Here is a 20,093-nt window from a genome sequence, read left to right as displayed (position 1 = left end):
CCGCCGCCAAAGATTAATTGTGATCGCTGCATCCTCTTTACTACTGAGAATTTGTTTCTAAGTAGGTCATGAGCAGCAGTGAAAACAGAGGTCAAAAGGTCCTAAGTACTTGAGCCATCTTGAGGCTACTGCCGCCCGCGCTAGTGTTGTGTAGGGAGCTGAGTTCCGGAAGTCACCGGAAATTAATTGTATTGTTTACCTTTTGTCAGCCCTACTTATAAATGTGTTTATGTGGATAGGTGGACTAGTACATCTTTTGACTCCGCGGTTGTAGAGCTCTGTTCGATTGAGTCGCAGATATTATAAGTTTTTAAATTTTAATTTGATGTCTTTTTCTTGACGAGTAGGTAAGAGTAGATTTAATTACTTCGGTTATTTATTACAGGATTGAAGGTAAAATAAGAGATTACAATTATTTTTGTTTTAAGTTAAGAATTTAAATACTGTCACGGTATTTGTAAAACTTAAAGCAATGTGAGAGATTATTAAATTATGTTTTTTTCTATAAGTTGCAGTAGGAGGACATGTGGTCTTTTTCAGAATTTCTTTCAAGTATCTTATCGGTGTGTGTGTGTGTAGGGGGGGGGGGAGGATGGGACTACAGCCTCGAACAAAGTAAACCCCCTACCACAAAAAAACCGAAATGAAAATTGAAAAAAAAATTATGTAGAAAATGGCTACTTTAACTAGTGTCGGACCCCATCCCGGAAATTTAAGTGTCTCCCCTCCCCTTCATTGGCTTCAAAGTAAGCAAATAATAAAGCATTTATAAGGCATAGACAAGCCTACAGTAGGCCCAGGTCCTCCGAAGGCTTAAGTTAACGGCTGTTGTAGCCTATTAGGGTTTGTGGTTATTATCATACAACTGATTCTAATCACCATACTGCGTTAGTCCATGCTTACCTGTAAAGTCGCTTATTTAGGCTATGTTATACTCTTGAACAGGATACTATAGTAAGTATAACTAAAGAAAACAGTGGAAAGTTTTAGTCTTTAGACCACCCGTATTAAGATTAGCCACAAACGGATATACACAATGTATAAACAGTTAACGTGTTTAGAGATTTGTGTCTCTTTAATTAAATCGTTACCTTTTATGAATTCCTGAAGTATAAATAAAACCATTCTTGTAAGTAGACTTGATAGTATACATTAAATGATTCGTGTTTATATACAAGTAATTAGCAATGTAAACTTACCCGTAAGTAGTAAAGGCTTAATTTAACAAATATTTTTGTATTGCCAAATCATGTGGTGGGGGATCAGTGTTAAGGCCTACGCCTATGTCAGTGTTGAGATCTGCGCCTATGTATTTGTAAAACATACATTTATGTGGTTTAGCCTTTGTATACGTCTGGTAAAAACAAACGGGTAGCGTCTTAACACGATGCTACATGGCCTCAGTAAGTCGAAGATTGTTGGAAGATAGGTTAATACCATCTTCGTTGGCAGGGCAATACATTTTGCTAATAGTAAAGTTGGCGTCGGAGTTTGGGTAAGGTTTAGAGTACCCGATCCTCCTTTTTAATAGAACATCAGTACTCCCTAAGGGGTCGGCGTGGTCGAGTCGGTAAAGCTCATGATTGCTAAACCGAAAAGTCTCGAGTTCGAACCCTCGGACAGATGAGGCTCGTTAGCTGGGGACAGCCACTCTTCTAGGAGAGACAACTCCAAAAATCAAACAACTGCTGCCTTGTAGCTTGTTCTTGGTTGGGCAAAGGCTATGGAAGCAAATCCAAAAAGAAAAGCAGGCTGAAATCGGAGTCAATGGCCTCAATGGCGCATAACAGTTGACACGTAACGCTTAATTGTGTTGGAGGCGTGGTCGAGTCGGCAAAAAGCTCATGGTTGATAAATTCGAACAAAGTCTCGAGTTCAAACCCACTGGCAGATAAATCTCGATCCCCTTCAACACTAATAATTAAGAACGAAGAAGGAGAAGAAGAAGTGCTCCCTACAAGCGGTCATACACGTACTAATTGTTGCAGTTACTTTTTTTTTTTTGCTTGTTGAAAGTTTTCCTCTCTTAACTTTTATTCCCCCCCCCCTCCCCCACAGCAAATCTTCACATCCGTGTCCTGCCGGTTGACCCCCACACGGATAGATCCATGGATGTGACGGATGTGACGGAGCCTCACGACTATCTGGAGCTTCGCGAGTCCCTGAGCTACTACACGGCTCCTACAGTTACCGGACCTTCGTCAGTGACCCACAACCTTTTCAACAACAGCACTTCGTTATTGAGAGAACGGTTGGTTAAAAACGAGAAAAATAACACAACGAAACAAACAGATTCACCAGACAGTCACATAGCGAACGAAAACATGCTAAACGGAGGTGAAAAGGTTTCGCCGTCTGCTGTCACGAGCGTCACTGATACTTCAAGGCCACTTCCGCCCACCGGAGGTCAAGGTAATGTGACTAAAGCGCCGCCGTATTATAATATTGCTGAAAACAAAACAAATCCGAAAGGCGTCGCGATGAATTCTGATGACGTAGATTCTAAAAATAAAACAAAGCAACAGGAAAACAGAAGACCGACGTATTCAAAGAATTTACAAAGCAGAAATGAGCAAGCTTTCAACTTCGAAGCAGATCATTATGACGTTTTACGTGGGACGGTCAACCCCAGTGAGGCCTATTTACAGTTCATGACCAACAGCGCAAGGATACAACGTCGTCAAGGCGTGAAGTGGTTTTTCCTTTATTTAACTGTTGTGTTGCTTGGATTCGGATCGCTCACCGGCGCTATTTTCGGCGGAATAATCGGAATCGGGGACAACGTACAGGAAAATATAAACACACAACTCAAAGAACTCAACGCCAACATCAGTGCCATGCTCAGTCATTCGCGATCTGATTTTTTAAACCACGTTAAAGACGTCTGCTTAAAGAACAAATCTGCATCGGACATTCGTTTCGTTTTCGGATCAAACTGTTATTGTTTATACCGAAAACGACTGTCTTGGTCACAGGCTAAAGATTTCTGTTTAAACGTCGGAAACGGGGTCTATTTTGCTGAAATTCATGACTCATTAACCAACGAGTTTTTAATGCCGCTTTTAACCGTTTCCCAGACTAATTTAGGAATCTGGTTGGGCGGAAGTGACCTTGAGAAAGAGGGCGTGTGGAAGTGGGCGACGTCTGGGGTGGAGATTGAGAAATTCAACCCCTCCCAGTGGGCGTGGAATGAGCCTAGCAACACAAGTCACCTGAAGCTGAGAGAGGACTGTTTGGATATCTGGAACTGGCAGGGCGGGAACTTCAAATGGAACGACCACGGCTGTGACGATCTGAAGCCGTTTTTGTGCATGTCCCGGCTTGAGAATGATGTGTGCTACTGTTAGTGGTGCACGGCTAGAGAGTGATGTGTGCTACTGTTAGTGGTGCACGGCTAGAGTGTGATGTGTGCTACTGTTAGTGGTGCACGGCTAGAGAGTGATGTGTGCTACTGTTAGTGGTGCACGGCTAGAGTGTGATGTGTGCTACTGTTAGTGGTGTCAGCTAGAGAGAGATGTGTGCTACTGTTAGTGGTGCACGGCTAGAGAATGATGTGTGCTACTGTTAGTGGTGCACGGCTAGAGAATGATGTGTGCTACTGTTAGTGGTGCACGGCTAGAGAATGATGTGTGCTACTGCTAGTGGTGTAAGGCTAGAGAATGATGTGTGCTACTGTTAGTGGTGCACGGCTAGAGAATGATGTGTGCTACTGTTAGTGGTGCACGGCTAGAGAATGATGTGTGCTACTGTTAGTGGTGCACGCCTAGAGAATGATGTGTGCTACTGTTAGTGGTGCACGGCTAGAGAATGATGTGTGCTACTGCTAGTGGTGTAAGGCTAGAGAGTGATGTGTGCTACTGCTAGTGGTGTAAGGCTAGAGAATGATGTGTGCTACTGTTAGTGGTGCACGGCTAGAGAATGATGTGTGCTACTGTTAGTGGTGCACGGGCTAGAGAATGATGTGTGCTACTGTTAGTGGTGCACGGCTAGAGAATGATGTGTGCTACTGCTAGTGGTGTAAGGCTAGAGAGTGATGTGTGCTACTGCTAGTGGTGTAAGGCTAGAGAATGATGTGTGCTACTGTTAGTGGTGCACGGCTAGAGAATGATGTGTGCTACTGTTAGTGGTGCACGGGCTAGAGAGTGATGTGTGCTACTGTTAGTGGTGCACAGCTAGAGAGTGATGTTGCTACTGTTAGTGGTGTACGGCTAGAGAGTGATGTGTGAATCTGAGTTCAAGTCAGTAGAATGTCCATGAGTCCACCTAGCTCTAATGGGTACCTAACTCACGTTAGGGAAAACAAAGGCGTCTGGGCATAATGCTGAGAACACTATCCCTTCATATGCCGAGGTCTCTAAAGTAGATAAACTCTACTTTATCTGCCTGTGTCTTGGGTACGAACAGGAAAAGATGATGAAATTTGGACTCGGGTCTACTGTGAAAGCATTTCTTAAAGGCCACGGTATTTCAATGAAGGGAGGCAAGCAGAGTTTCTTCCAGGCATCTCTTCGGGGGGGGGGGCAAAGCCCCCCCGAAAATTTTTTACCGCCCCCCCCCCCGAACGAAATGAAATTTATATAATTTATATAGAAAATATATACTTTTAACAGTGTCCGCCCCCCCGAAGAAAGTTTACCGCCCCCCCGAAGATTTCAAGTGCCCCCCCCCCGGAGAAAAAAGTCTGAAAGAAACACTGGAGGCAAGATAGAGAAGTCTTGGAAAACTTTTAGTGATATTAAACGGGTCTTATAATACTTTTTTTTAGACATACTGACTTGTGGAATACAAGAAAAATAATAGAACACACAGTTTAGATGTATTTACAAATGTAGTAATACAGATAATGCGAATTAAAAACGACGACACATTTTTGCCAGAGATTCTCATGCGGACGATCTAACATCTCTCGTGTGAATAAAACGCTCTTATAGTTGTGTAAATGAAAACAGAAGATGTTTTGCCGAACAAGAGACAGGTCAAGTGGTCACTTACCCAAGTGTCTCAAAGTTGCATAAGGTTTATGAAAGTATGTTTGAATGAGTTGTGATGACATCAATGAGCTAACCCAGCTCTTTTCGGGTATTTGGCATAATAAAATGAGAAACTACATGTTGTATTGCGTGGAAATCTGACTGCCAAAAAGACATTGATTTTATAGTTATTAAACGACCGAATTAAATGAAAATGGTATTTTTTATGGTTTTCGTTTGAGTTGAAAAATGCGAGATGAATGTTGATTACAAGCCTTTAATTGTTTTGTTGTTAGAATAACCTTTTTTTCTCTCTCTTTTTTTTTAAATTGTACTTTTTTAAATATTCCTGTTGGTGTAAATACTGAGCTCAATAAATAGTACAATTTGTTATTTATAGTTGGCCTACTTTTGGTGTTAACGGTGTCTTGCTGTTTTTGTTTGGTGTTACTTAGATACGCCTTGTGCTTATCTGTTACGCTTGGGTGGTTTCTGTTACCCAGTGCTGCTTACACTTTTATTGGATTTGAGAGTTTGTTCTTGAATAGCAGCATCCTTCAGGCTCACAGAGGCTAGATACAGCACACTACATTCCACAGCAACGTGAAAAATCATGTAATTTGTTCATTTACATTAATCCTACAATGATGTTGTCGATAATATTGTTTATTTAAACAGGAACAGGACGTTACGAATCGACAATAACCCCCCCCCCGTAATTACCCCCCTGTCTATTCCCCCCCCCCCCCCCCGCAGGTAGGACATTACCCCTCGGTCATAGCTAGGGTTTTAGTCTGGGCTAGGTCTAGGTCTAGGTCTAGGTCTAGGTCTAGGTCTAGGTCTAGGGTTAGGGTTAGGGTTAGGGTTAGGGTTAGGGTTAGGGCTAGGGTTAGGGTTAGGGTTAGGGTTAGGGTTAGGGTTAGGGTTAGGGTTAGGGTTAGGGTTAGGGTTAGGGTTAGGGTTAGGGTTAGGGTTAGGGTTAGGGTTAGTGTTAGGTTTAGGGTTATGGTTAGGGTTAGGGTTAGGGTTAGGGTAACGGTTAAGGTTAGGGTTAGGGTTAGGGTTAGGGTTAGGGTTATGGTTATGGTTATGGTTATGGTTATGGTTATGGTTATGGTTATGGTTATGGTTATGGTTATGGTTATGGTTATGGTTATGGTTATGGTTATGGTTATGGTTATGGTTATGGTTATGGTTATGGTTATGGTTATGGTTATGGTTATGGTTATGGTTAAGGTTAGGGTTAGGGTTAGGGTTAGGGTTAGGGTTAGGGTTAGGGTTAGGGTTAGGGTTAGGGTTAGGGTTAGGGTTAGGGTTAGGGTTAGGGTTAAGGTTAGGGTTAAGGTTAGGGTTAAGGATGGTTAGAGGAGGGGATAATGTCCTGTAGCCTATTTAAACATACCAACGTTAAACATACACATAAGTTACAATATGATATACCGTACGAATATAAAAGACAATTTGCCTACTGGTTAAAACAGAAGCTATTTCTTTTACATTTTGTTGAAATAGCTTCATCTCTAGAAGTAGTTTTCAGCAGCTACAGTTTTTGGTTTTATCTACAACCAACTAAGATAGGGGCCGATATGTAAAACCTTCATCATTAATTCAACCTTACGTTGAGAGATGTGAGCTTTTCAGCATCAGATCATTAAATAACAGTGGCGTAGCCAGGATCGTCTCAAGGGGGGGGGGGGTCCAATTTTTACCCGGGGACAAACTTTCGATTTGCACCCCCCTCAAACTTTCGATTTGCACCCCCCCCCCCCTCAAACTTTCGATTTGCACCCCCCCACTCAAACTTTCGATTTGCACTCCCCCCCCCCTCAAACTTTCGATTTGCACCCTCCCCTCAAACTTTCGATTTGCACCCCCCCTCAAACTTTCGATTTGCACCCCCCTTCATACTTTATATATATATACCGAGGGGTCAATGGGAGGGGGGTTATGACCCCCCCTAACCCCCCCTGCCTACGCCACTGTTAAATAAATATAATCACGTATGTATTCTGGAGTTCCGGAGTCAACGTATCCTACAAGATGGCGTCTCACCGCGTGACGTCAGCTGATGATATGCGTGACGTCAATAGATGAGCCCTGATTGGACAGCTCTGTTTTTATTAAATGAAATGAAATCCTGAATGCTAATGTCGTATCTACGCCCTCGGTGTTTAGTAGGTACTTGACCTACTTGGGAAGAAGTAAATAAGACTGTACAAGTTGACCTTCTACTCTCTAATCCGTGGTTCTAGACGGGGGGGGGGGGGCACTTGAAACTGTCGAGGAAGGAGGGGATATATATATATATATATATATATATATATATATATATATATATATATATATATATATATTATTTTTGGGGTGCGGGAGGGAGGGCGCACTTAATTTTTGTGTGTGGGGAGGGGGGGAAGACGGGACACTGGTTAAAGTTTATATTTTCTATTTAAAAAAAAATATATTTCGTTTAAGGGGTGGGGGGATGCCTGAAAGAAACTCCGTTTCTAATTGTCTATAGTTACAACCAGCACCGAGACGTTCTCCGCTGGCCATGTAACCATCATATGCAGCAGGTAAACAAACATTAGTAGACACGTACATAAAGTAAACGGATTCAATGGGTTATGATCTAGTTGTTTTAAACGTACCCCGGGTTTGAGCTATGGTTTGGATTAGGTTTAGCTGCATGCCACGGTGATACAGCTAACCATAACGAGAGGTTGGGCTAAGTCTTCAGAGGCAACCAATGCAAATCGCATCCTTGATGTTCAACTACAAACAACAACACACTCCACGGTACTTACAGCCCATTAAGAGCGCAACGCACCAGCTCCGTTTTGACAGGAAGTCGGTTAAAACTCGACTATATCAGCTTGTCCCTGAATTTATTTTCTTTTTGAAGATCATCTCTGAAAGTAAGTGCATTTTATACAAACGTCTTTTTGTGCTTTCTTTCATGTTGTTATTCTCTCAAATTATTTTTGAAAAAAAAATTGTGTTTCAAAATACATTTTTGAAATTAGTTTAAAATACTGTTTTACCTCGTACACTTTAGTAACAAGATATGGAGAATAAAAATTAGCTTACACTGAAGTGCAAACATACACAGACTATACAACTCAACCAGGGGAGTAGCTAGAGAAGGAGTAGCTAGAGGAGGGTGGTCGGGACGGCCCCCGGGCGCGGACCTTAGAGGCCGGTGTGTAGTCCGAACTAAGTCCCTGGGTCCACCCAGCTCTGACGGTTACATCCCTTCAATACGTAAATAGAGCGTCAAGCATATCCATTTTCAACCCCTTAATAAGACATTTATGAGAATCTGGTATTTTCCAGGTGCTACGGTACCAGAGCTATCTCCTTACCATCACCAAATTTTAATTTTGTCTATAAGTGGTCGATCTAATTCAAGCTATTTAAAAATATTGAGTTCACATAAGGCCGCGTTTAGTCAAGCTCAGGTTTCGATCAAGGGATTGAATTTTATTTTTACCAAGAGCAATTCCTCTGATATTGGTCTAGAAATACCCGATCTAAAACAGGTGTGATTAGCAGACAGGACCACTTCTATTATATATATATATATATATATATATATATATATATATATATATATATATATATATATATATATATATATATATATATATATATGTATGTATATATACAAATGGGGGCGCAGAATAGATAGTTCGCACTGGGCGCAGGAATGGGTAGCTACGCCAGTGAACACAATAGCGAGCTATCCAATGAACTAACACTTCGGTTTGTCTGGACCCTTTATAGAGTCTGTAGGCGTACACTATTCAGTAAATGTTAACTATGTTTTATAACGAACAGCCTGGGCAACAAGCATCAAATGGAAGAAGATTTCTTCCCCATTGCGAGTAAAGTCCGAACTTAGCCAAATGATATACAATTTATATCTCTACTTAATAAAAACATCACAATAACAACCAGTATTATTTCTTTTATTTTTCGCAGTAGTTTTTCCCAAGGCTAATCCGGGTATACAACTAACAATGAGTAGATCATCTCATCTTGACGTCCAAGACAAGCTGAGTTATTACGCAATGTCCAACATTGAAATGGTACCAATAGCAGCTGCTGAAGAGGGACAAAACATGAAAGAAGAGAACGTACACGACCAAAAAGATCATCAAAAATCCGTAACAGACAACTCTAATGGATTTAATAAGAGTGAAGTGTCAATGGTTGCCATGGCAAAGCCGTTGGGTTTAAATAATACAAAGTCCAGACAACTTCCGCCAGACGGAGGTCAGCATGTCTTGGACAGTGTTACTCCTGGAACCAATACACATATCTACTACAATTCGCCTGAACACACGACAGCGCCAGATAATCTACACGTAAACAACGCTAAAATAAGAACTACCAACCCTGAAGTAAGAGCGCCCCCACGCTCAGAAAAACCAGCCGCAAGAATACAGGACGTAATTGACGCTGAGACTTATAAAAAATTCGCCAACGACGATGACCATTACGACGTCTTGCCGGAGCGCGTCAACTCCCCCACAGCATACCAGGGGTTTACATGCAACAGAAAAACACAACGCCGGCACAGTGTTAAAAGATTCCTTCTCTACCTGAGTCTCATCGTGTTGGGAATCGCATGTTTCACTGGCGCTATTTTTGGCGGGATGGTCAGCGTTGGACGAGGTTTTCGAACCAACGTAGACACGCAGATTAGTAAACAAACCACTGAGTTGTCGGCTATGTTGAACGATTCTCAGCGTACGTTGATGCACGGAATTACAGTCGCATGTGGAAGGAACCAGTCTGCTTCCGATCTAAGGATAGTAAACGGCTCGTATTGTTACTGTCTATACAGACAAAAGCTGTCGTGGCCTGGTGCTAGGGTGTACTGTTCAAATATGGGCAACGGGGTACACTTCGCGGAAATTTACGACAACATCACGAATAATTTATTAACGAAAATACTCACTGTTTCCGATCTGCCATCGGGTGTCTGGCTTGGTGGTAACGATCTGGAGGAAGAGGGCGTCTGGAGGTGGGAACACTCGAATAAAAAAATAGAACTATTTTCACCCTCGCAGTGGGAAGACGACGAGCCGAGTAACACTAGTGGCAGCACAAAGGAAGACTGCCTAGAGCTCTTCAACTGGCGGAGTAATACTTTTAAATGGAACGACCACGCGTGTAAAGACAAAAAGCCATTCATGTGTATGTCAGAGTTGGTGGCCGGTGTATGTTTTTGTTAAACCGACATTTCTCTTCTATGGGGTCTCATCTTGATGGGGATGGGAGCGTTGGCGGATCTGGCATCAAAAGTTAAATTTAGCATGAAAAGTTTAATCGTTTACAACATAGTGGTCGTCCTTAAATGACGTCACTTTCATAGCAGGAGTGGGAGTTCGGACATCTGTGACGATCAGTGTTTCTTCCAGACTTTTATTCTCCGGGGGGGGGGGGGACTTTTTTCATGGGGGCGGACACTGTTAAATGTATATATGTTCTATATAAATTCCATTTCGTTCGGGGGGGGGGGGGTAGACTTTTTTCGGGGGGCTCAGCCGAAAAGATGCCTGTTCAATATATATATATATATATATATATATATATATATATATATATATATATATATATATATATATATATATATATATATATATATATATATATATAATTTAAATCAGCCCAATTAACATTTTCGATAAACGTATAGTGAATCGAGAAAAATTCGCAATAGGGGGAAAGAAGGTACACATCATCCAATAACTTGACGTTTTTTATGGAATACCACGAAGGCCTAATTTAAATGTTTTTTTTTTTATAAAATGTTCTATTATTAATGTTTCTTATTGTGTATTTGTATAAGTGCAAATCTTGACAGGGACATTTAAGCTTAGTGCTTACCACAATATGTAATGTCTATATCTAGCATTCCGTCCCCCCCCCCTCCCCAGAACTGAATCCGTGTATGAACGAGTGTGAATTGTATTTTAGTTTACGTTGCTTTTAACACTTTTCTATTGGTGGGAAAAAAAAATACAAAGTTTTTGTTGCTTTTGTGAAAACCCATTGTTTTGATAAATTAAATCCTACTGAAAGATATTTAATTCAATCATCCTGACTCATGTGTTGGTTTTTATTACGCTTGATATAACCTAAATGGTATCGAATTGTAACAAAAACGTTAAAAACCTACTCGTAGACTTTTTAAACAAAGTTTAAACAAGGTTTGAATAAATATTGCCCCAGACCTTTACAAAAACATGTATTGTTGTGTACTTGATCAACAAATTAATACACAATTTAAAAGATGTAGCCTAAATATAAAAAAAATGATAAGCAAATAAGTAAAATAACCAAAACTGATGTTGGTGAAAAAGTAAATAATAACTAAACCTAGTTTGCATTATTTAAAAAATATAATTTCAATTAAAAAGACACAAAGCATGTTTTAAACCCTGTAATATCTTCGATTAGATGTTTAAATCTTTGACGAGACCCCCGCCCCTATAGGCTAAATATAGTTTTCCCACGCTGTGGCGTGATTGTTAGGATTGGGAAGAACATCAAAATTGTCATTCAAAACATTGGGTGTCATTTTTATTTGCATCAGGCGTGACAAAAAATTGTGTTGAAAATTTGTTTTTTTATTTGAGATTGGCCAATGGGGAGTTCGTAAGTAACATTTATCTTAAAGATAGTGGCCTGCAGCAGAAGGAAGCTAGATCAGTAACAGAATATCAAGCATGAAATAAAGTGCGTTTAGGTTACGTTTACAATTTAAATTGTACCCAAGGACATCATGCGTAAATATATGTTTTAGTATTTGTTATGTGAACTTACACTTAATGTAAGAAAATGAAAATAAACATTGCCACAAAAAAAAAACAACAACATCCCAACTAAAGCTGCTTTTCATACAAGACCTTATCAAACCCAACACTGTTTAGACTCGCTCCAACCCATACTAGGTACACATATCCAACCTGGGCTGACTCACGACCCAAAACACTTTCTATATGAATCTGATTTCATTAAACGAAAGAACTCAAGAAATAAGAGTATATATTTTTATTACTGATACAAAGATATCACTGAAGAGACAACAACAAGTGGTCTACATCTAATAAAAATATAAAAAATACAAAAAATACAACCACATTTTTTTTAGATAAATCACAATAATTAGGTAGTCCAAACTGGCGAAAAAGTGCGTTTTATGGTCAGTTTTTGCGGTTTTCAAAAAAAATTTTCACTACTAGTTGTCCTATAAGAATAAAAATTATATGTCAATAAAGTTTAAGTCTTTATCCGTCGTAATCTGGTATTTTTATATTTGTAGCACATGTTTGAATGTGTTTTATATTTGTTTGAAAAGTATCAGTTACGTCAACAAATTTCACCGTTTTGCATGTACCGATCGACCCCACACTGTTTCATTTGGTTGCGGCTTCGCGACGAAGCATTGTAGAAGCATAATCTTAATGTCATTTTAAAGAGCGAATTGTAGTCTATCGTTTGATGTATAAATTGAAAAAATAACTTGCTTATTTCATTTTAAAAAATCAGTTTTTAAACTTTAAATGACGATATATACACGAAAACAAACTAATTCTGTTTCAATTTTTACACCGATGTAAAGTTCACTTTTATAACTACTTTGTGTTGTAAATTCAAGTATTTCTGATTTACGGTCGCGACGACGTGCCCTCAATAAACATATAACCCTCGAGTCAATTTTCAGCCCTGAGTGAGTAGCTCGCCCAACGGTTTTAAAGGTTGACGACCGATGATGCTAAACGGATTTTACCCTTGCTAGAGCCTTGAAACAAGTTGTAAGTATCATTTTTAAAGTTTCATTTCCATTTTAATAAATGAATTTTAAGTTTGAATGTCAGTTTGGTTTAATTAGTACACGTTATTAATGTAAATTTGAACGCTACTAGTCTACGGTTTTTAGCGTGTGAACTACGCTTGTACACAGGGTGTGTTTAGACGTGAAGCTATTTAATTCAGGACATTCTAGGGACTTAAAATATGGATGCACTTATAAGATGCTAGTGTTTACTAATTCTTTAAAATCTATCGAATGGGATTAATGATGGTGTCGTATTACTAAAGTTTATCTGGACTATCGCGTCAAAATTATGAATCGACAAATTCAAAATGGCCACCAGACAATCCTGGTTACTATGTGGACGAACTCAATTATTTTCAGGGAACGAAGGTTAAATACTTATAAAATATTAATGAAACATAGAAAAAAATGTATAATTATAATAACTATACATTTTTATCAATTTATTTAAAACAAAAGACACTAAATTTAAAGGACTAATGTGATTATTTTTTTTATTTTCTGTTGTGCACTCTGATTCTGATTCCCCTGCTGAATAATGTGAAATGGTCTGCGCCAGTCTCCGTAATAAAATGTACCAGATCAATTTTTAGATGGTGGTGCAATTTATTAAGATTCTTCATGTTGTGACTTACTTTTAAATGTTATATTAGTTGTAAGTGTAAGTAGTACTAGTAGTATTTCTCATTATTTATTTTATTTGCATATAGCACCAATGAAGGACACTTAAGTTGTCCTATAGGATGTTGAGAACCACAGTATGGCACCTTCATCATTGGATATCTCAACCAGTGTGGCACAAGCAACGAATATTTCATTCAGTAGAATGGACACCAGCGAGAAAAGTCTCAAAGGTATTTGAGAGGTGTATAAATTCATTTAAAAATCATGCACAGCGTAGTTACAATTAATATGGTTATAAAATCCTGTCTGTCTGGTTTTTTTTGGGTTTTACTAAAGATTGGATGTATTTGATGTTTATAATATTTTCGGCAACTAAATAAAAATTTAAAAAAAAGCAAAAACAATTTGGTTTTCACGTGTAATGGCGACATAAACAATGGCATCCTGCTATTGGATAGGCCGCCATTGATTTTATTGTACACATTGTAAGCTAAAAATAGAAAACTAGGTCATGGGGTTTTTAATTTGCATTGTTATTTAAAAACTTGATCTGCAAAGTTTTGTAAACAAATAGTTATCGATCACTAAGTTACTGTACAGCCAATCAATATTTGTCTTACGAAAGTGAAACATCCGGTTATAACTTAGGCTTGATGAAAATAAATAGAAATGTAGCCTTAAACTCAACAAATTATTTTCAAGTTCTCTGGATTTGCAACTTTTATAGCATTTATTCTAAAAATATAAAATTTCTAAATTAATTTTAGGCTTAAGTTTTTATTTTTTATTTTTTTTTATGGTCTAAATCTAAAAAGCACGTTTTTATTCCATGTCAACAATATTATGGAAGGAATCTCGTCAACTCGCTCGCCTCCATTACTATTAAAAATATACTATCGAGCATAAATTACTCTTAACAAAAAGGTGTTTTCAGGCTTTTTCATGTTTCCCGTTACAGTCATATGACATATAGTAGGCCTACACAATAGGCTAGTTGTAAATTTAATTATATTTTATTAATCACTAAATAAATTATTTATTCCATAGCTGGAGACATTTATGGTGGCCTATCAAGAACTTTCCTTACAAGGGAAGGGAACAAGGCCAAGACCCCCCCCCCCCCCCCCCACAGTTCCCAAAATGTATCGCTTACTCTTGATGCTCTACAAGATCAAGGTTGAGGGAAACAAGACTTACAAAGATGTGGAGTTGTCGTTTTAAAAACTGTTCCCCCAAAGCAGTTATCAACCCGATAGGTTTGAATGTAGCATCAACTGCTGCATCACTTGTAGACATCACGTCTTCATTAGATTACATTACATTTCTCCATTAAAGTTTTATTCTGTTGCTCCTGCACTAGATAACTGTGGCATTTTTAGAAATAATATTTTAACTCATGTGATTTTTGAAAATAATGAACACATTCTTCCTGTTAATATTACCAACACAATAGTTTTAGAGTTATTCAATGTCTAAAGCAAAAAAAAGAAAAAAAAATTGTATGAAAATAAAAGTGACCAAAACGCATTTGTGTCATTTTCAATTATTTTTTTTACCTTAGAAAGACTCATTTTAGATGACTGAAAAAAATTGGTCATATATATTGCAAACTTTACAGTAACTTTACCAATTTCTACACTTATATGTTATTTAGTTTAGAAAATATGGGTTCTCAAAAATGGCATTTTTTAAAAATCAGTTTTTTACCAAATTTTGCTTTTTTAAAAATCGCATAACTTTTTTTATTTATTGAGATATTTTTATAAAATTTGTGGCATAGAGCTTACAATTAAAAGATATTTTATGCCATACTCGCTCCAGAAGTCTGCAATCAATAGTTAATTTCAGTTTGGATTACCTACAATAATGTTTATGAATTAACTATTTAAAATAAACAAATGTTATTTGAAACGTATTAGTAATTTAAACAAAGTTCAAGGTTTAAGTAAAATAATTTTTTAAAAATTGTCCCAGATCTTTAATAAAAACTTGTGTTGTTTCTTACTTGATATACTTAATGAAAAGATTAATACATAATTTAAAAGACTTTATTAAATAATAATCAGCAAATGACTAAAATATTTAAAAACTGATTATGGATACAACAAGCTTGATAAATTTGCTCAGATGAAATAATTCTCAACAAGACATTTAAGAAGGCCATAAAAATATTTTTTTTTCAAAATATACTTATTAGAAGACTTGTCAACTTTGAGACAGGTAAAAAATACTATTATTGCACAACCATTTCTTCCCACTTTCTTTCAAAATTTTCTCTTTAGCTTCTTAAGATCTCTGTGGCCTAAAATAATATTTTCTTTTTTAGGTATAAAATTAATGAAATTTGTCAAAATGTTTAAGCATAGAAAATAATGAATTCATCACCATATAAAGCCGACTTAAGAAATATATTGGATTTTTTAAGTATACCAGACAACAAAGTTATTGGTTGGATTTCTGTCTATCTGTCTGTAGTGAATATAATCTTTTTTTAAATATACATGAAAATGATACATTCATTTGGCTATTTAAATGTTTTCCATAAATATGTTTTTATGCTAGATGTACTGCAGTTATGATTATCTAGAAATTTGGATAATTATATGAAGAGAAGAATGAATAAATAGTCAAAAGCATACAAACAACAGTGTGTATTAGTAGTAGGAAATAAATTAGCCAATTAGAAATAAAAATAATACTTCCCCACAATATTGATGGAAAAAGATGTGTGACCTTTAAAAATACAAGATATGAAAGTTATATATTCTATACAAAACAAAATAAATATATAATACTCACTTGTGTGCCCCAGGGACCCCCAGAGCTATGCCGGCAGGAGCCTAGTGCTCCTGGCAGGTCTAACCAAGTCGGACAGATCTGCGCGGGTAGGGGCCAGACCAAACGTTGTGCCCTGGTCCTCCAGGTTGGGGGTTGTGCGATGGGCTAACTACTCGTCCACATAAAACAAAAGACAGTTACAGAAACCAAAGACTTTGAGAAGGCCTTTGATAGTGTGGATAGGCAAACAATATGGAATCTGTTGAGACACTATGGTGTACCTGCTAAGTTAGTGGAAATAATCCAGCAACTTTACAATGGATTTTCATGCCAAGTTAGCCATGCAGGGAAACTGTCTAAAGAGTTCCAGGTCAACACAGGTGTGAGACAAGGATGTCTGCTGTCGCCCCTCCTCTTCTTGGTAGTTCTCGACTGGGTGACACGCACAGCCTATGCCAGTTCTGGAAAAGGTATTCAGTGGACACTCACGGGGAAACTAGAGGATCTGGAGTTTGCAGATGATCTTGCCTTACTCTCGCACAGGCTACAGGACATGCAAGAAAAAGTTGATGCATTAGGAGCCATCTCGCAGCGCGTAGGTCTGAAGATCAACAAAGAAAAGACGGAAATGATGAGAATTAACAATAAGCAGGAGGCTCCAGTGTCAATAGACGGAAGACAGGTAAATGATGTGCAAGAGTTTGTCTACCTTGGCAGCAAGATCAGCAAAACGGGAGGCACAGAGGAGGACATACGCGCTAGAGTTAATAAAGCCCGCTGCGCTTTCACAGTCCTGCGACCCATATGGAAAAGTTCGGCCATCTCCATTACCACAAAAATTAGGATATTTAACTCTAATGTCAAGGCAGTTCTGCTGTATGGAGCAGAGACATGGAGAGTCTCCAAGGCAAGCACAGCAAAGATACAGACCTTCATGAATAGATGCCTTAGACAGATACTGAAACTGAGATGGCAGGACAAAGTGCCGAACTTGGAACTATGGAGGAATGCTAGGCAGGAGCCTATAGGTGTGCAAATAAGAAGGAGCAAGTGGCGCTGGGTGGGTCACACACTGCGAAAGGCTCACACAAATGTTACACGCCAAGCGCTTGAGTGGAACCCCCAGGGAAAGCGGTAGAGAGGGCGCCCAAGACAGACCTGAAGGCGGAGTCTTCTTGAAGAACTGAAGCCAATAGGGATGTCTTGGGAGATGTCAAAATTAATAGCCGAGGATAGGAAGAAATGGAAGGAAATGGTGGAGGCCCTATGCTCCATAAGGAGCAAAGAGGACTAAGTGAAGTAAAGTGACTTTTCCAATTTCGGAAAAAATTCTGAACATTATTTGTAGCAGATTTCAGTTGATAAACAATTTAGTCAGTGAGATTACTGTTAATATATATTTAAGTATTGAAACAAATAAAATTTTATAAACAGAGTAAAAAATCTCCAGCATTTGTTACTATTGCAAATGTATGTAAATGTTACTTAATTGAACAATTAATATTATGTGTTTATAATATCTGTAATAAATGCATAAAACAGAAGAATATTTTAAAAAACAAACAAACCATATTACAGTAAATGCACAACAAAAATTGAGATATGAGCAAAAAATTAAAATATCACAATGTTTTACTGGCTGACAAAATAGATATATAAAAAAAAACACAAGTTACATTTTATTTTGAATAAGTAAACTTGTTATTTTAAGTACAATTGCAAAGAGCTTTTTCCCACCATTACTTCAGCAGGGAGCTTTTTGTCCAAAAAAAAAAAAAGAGCAGAGAGTGGATTACTCAAATTAAATTGTGCGTTGTTTTCAAGGCGATGTGGATATTATTTTAATTAGCAGAGAAGGAAAGAAACATTTACATGCACAAATACAGAGCAGGGAAACATTTTTTAATTATAAAAATATTGCAATGACCCAATGGGGTAGGTTAATGACAAGCATCAACCTTCAAACAGGTAACAAATTTAAATCCACAGTAAAAACAAAACTAATACAAATTACCAGGCTATTTTTCTATGCTGATAAAAATATATAATTAAGTAAATAATATTTTTCTTCTTCTAAACAACCTCTGCATAGGATTTTAAATTAAACAAGCAAGCGAAATTGAAATATATAAATTGAACAGCACAGTATAAACTATACCCTCTAAATATGGGAGATACATCATTATAAGTGTGATATAACTATATTTAACAACAATCATCACAATTGAAACTTCATATTATAGTAAATAGCATAGTACTTTCACTTATTGTTTAAATAACACAACAACAAGATAACCAAACTGGTAAAAGACTTGGTTCATGCTTTACACTAATACATTAGTGTTTGAGTAAAGCACAGTTTCACACTCCATGTGTTTTGACTGTGTGACTTACAGTTACCGTATAAATAAAAATTGTTGCACTAAAAGAGTATTTCAAATGTTACAAAGTTGGAACACTTTTAGCAATCACAAAGTATGGATGGTGTAGTATAAAAATAGTTTTGGCAGTTGTATCCTCTAATATTCTGATAAATATCTGTTTTAAAAATATATAAATATAAACAAAGTTGGAACTGGTACAGAACCCAAGCTATATAAATGTTCCTGGATTCTGCAATCTTAAAATATTTTTTTTCAACATTGATATGTTAAATATATTTTATATTTTTATGAGTTTGTATTTAAGCAAGTGGTTCATAAAGAAAGGCGTATCACAAATTCACGAATCTTAAACAATTGTGAAAGCTTTTAACTTAAATTATTGAAAAATCACCAAAACATATTTTACAGAGTGATAATTTTAAAAAAAAACATCGCATACAACAAAACTTTTACAAAATATATTTTCAGAACAACTTAAACTAACACTTAAAAATAAAACACTTGTATATTTATTAGGAGAAAATAAAATTCAGATCTTTTAAAATATATGTTGTTCATTGAAAACATGATAATCCTTTTATGTAAGCTTTTTAATCTGTATTACTTTTAAAAAAAACAGTAGTGGCTCTATTCTTAATTTAGCTAGCAGGAGAGCTGTGTGTTATGTGTGTTTTAGCTTCCACACCCTCCACCACACCCACCACCACATCCTCCTCCTCAACTCCCACCTCCACATCCACCACCATAATATCCTCCTCCATCACCACCTCCACCACAGCCACCACATCCACCACAACCCCCACACTCACCACCCCCGACACTACCGCAGTCAACACCACTAAAATCACTAGCCACAACATCCCCTCCACCACAGCCAGCGCATGCGTGTACCCCGTAGGTTTGTGCCACAAAATGATTGCTTGGATGGCCATCAGGAAGCCTGCAGCCATGATAAAGGCCAGGTCCTCAGAAGGAACATAGGTGACCTAGGAAACAGATAAAAACTAGTAACTTTAACACTGCATTTACACTTTTGACGTGTAAACTATTCATGTCTAGAAAAATAAGTCGCAGCAAGTAAGTTTACATGTTCTGTGGGAAAAATGTTATTTCTAGACATGTATACAAGTTGCAAGTGTAAATGTGGTGTAAGCAAGCATTCAGGTAGTAATTTAAATGTTCACAATACTCATGTACTTTAAGAGACAGTGTGGTAGGTGGTAGAGTGCCTCAGTGTTAACCTTGACTATTGACAAGTTCCAAATATGGGGATGATACATATATTCATCTCTTCAATAATTTGTATTTAATACATCAGATACTAACATTTTAAAAACCTCTGAATGTTATTATATCACTAGGCAGTCTGGCTAACAAAAAATAACTTTTATCTACATCTGAAAGTTAACACATACCACTTTTGTTGATATTTTCATCTTTATATATTGTTAGATCTCATGATAAATTTTTTTTAAAATTTAGACAATG

General features: G+C 37.5%; 3 protein-coding genes across 3 annotated transcripts in view; 2 read left to right on the top strand and 1 right to left on the bottom strand.

The window, feature by feature from the left end:
- Positions 1-255: 255 nt before the first annotated feature.
- LOC131928695 (uncharacterized) lies at positions 256-3,730 on the top strand. The gene is made up of 2 exons (XM_059284783.1): positions 256-347; positions 2,059-3,730. Exon 2 carries the CDS (start codon positions 2,109-2,111, stop codon positions 3,345-3,347), a length of 1,239 nt encoding a protein of 412 aa, XP_059140766.1. The 5' UTR covers positions 256-347; positions 2,059-2,108; the 3' UTR covers positions 3,348-3,730.
- A 4,062-nt stretch (positions 3,731-7,792) lies between these two features.
- On the top strand, positions 7,793-10,399 carry LOC131928694 (uncharacterized). Its single transcript, XM_059284782.1, has 2 exons — positions 7,793-7,885; positions 8,952-10,399. Exon 2 carries the CDS (start codon positions 8,990-8,992, stop codon positions 10,208-10,210), a length of 1,221 nt encoding a protein of 406 aa, XP_059140765.1. The 5' UTR covers positions 7,793-7,885; positions 8,952-8,989; the 3' UTR covers positions 10,211-10,399.
- An 8,844-nt stretch (positions 10,400-19,243) lies between these two features.
- The window catches only part of LOC131928710 (uncharacterized), a 46,086-nt gene continuing 45,236 nt past the window's right edge, over positions 19,244-20,093 (bottom strand). Inside the window, exon 12 of the mRNA XM_059284796.1 lies at positions 19,244-19,591. Coding sequence (XP_059140779.1) covers positions 19,244-19,591 — 348 coding nt within the window. The remainder of the gene's footprint in view (positions 19,592-20,093) is intronic.

Source organism: Physella acuta, unplaced genomic scaffold, assembly GCF_028476545.2.
Source record: "Physella acuta isolate Inbredline_101_S28 unplaced genomic scaffold, ASM2847654v3 ptg001534l, whole genome shotgun sequence".
Classification (NCBI taxonomy): domain Eukaryota; kingdom Metazoa; phylum Mollusca; class Gastropoda; family Physidae; genus Physella; species Physella acuta.
The sequence above is the reverse complement of the archived record's forward strand: the minus strand, read 5'-3'. Positions and strand labels throughout refer to the sequence as shown.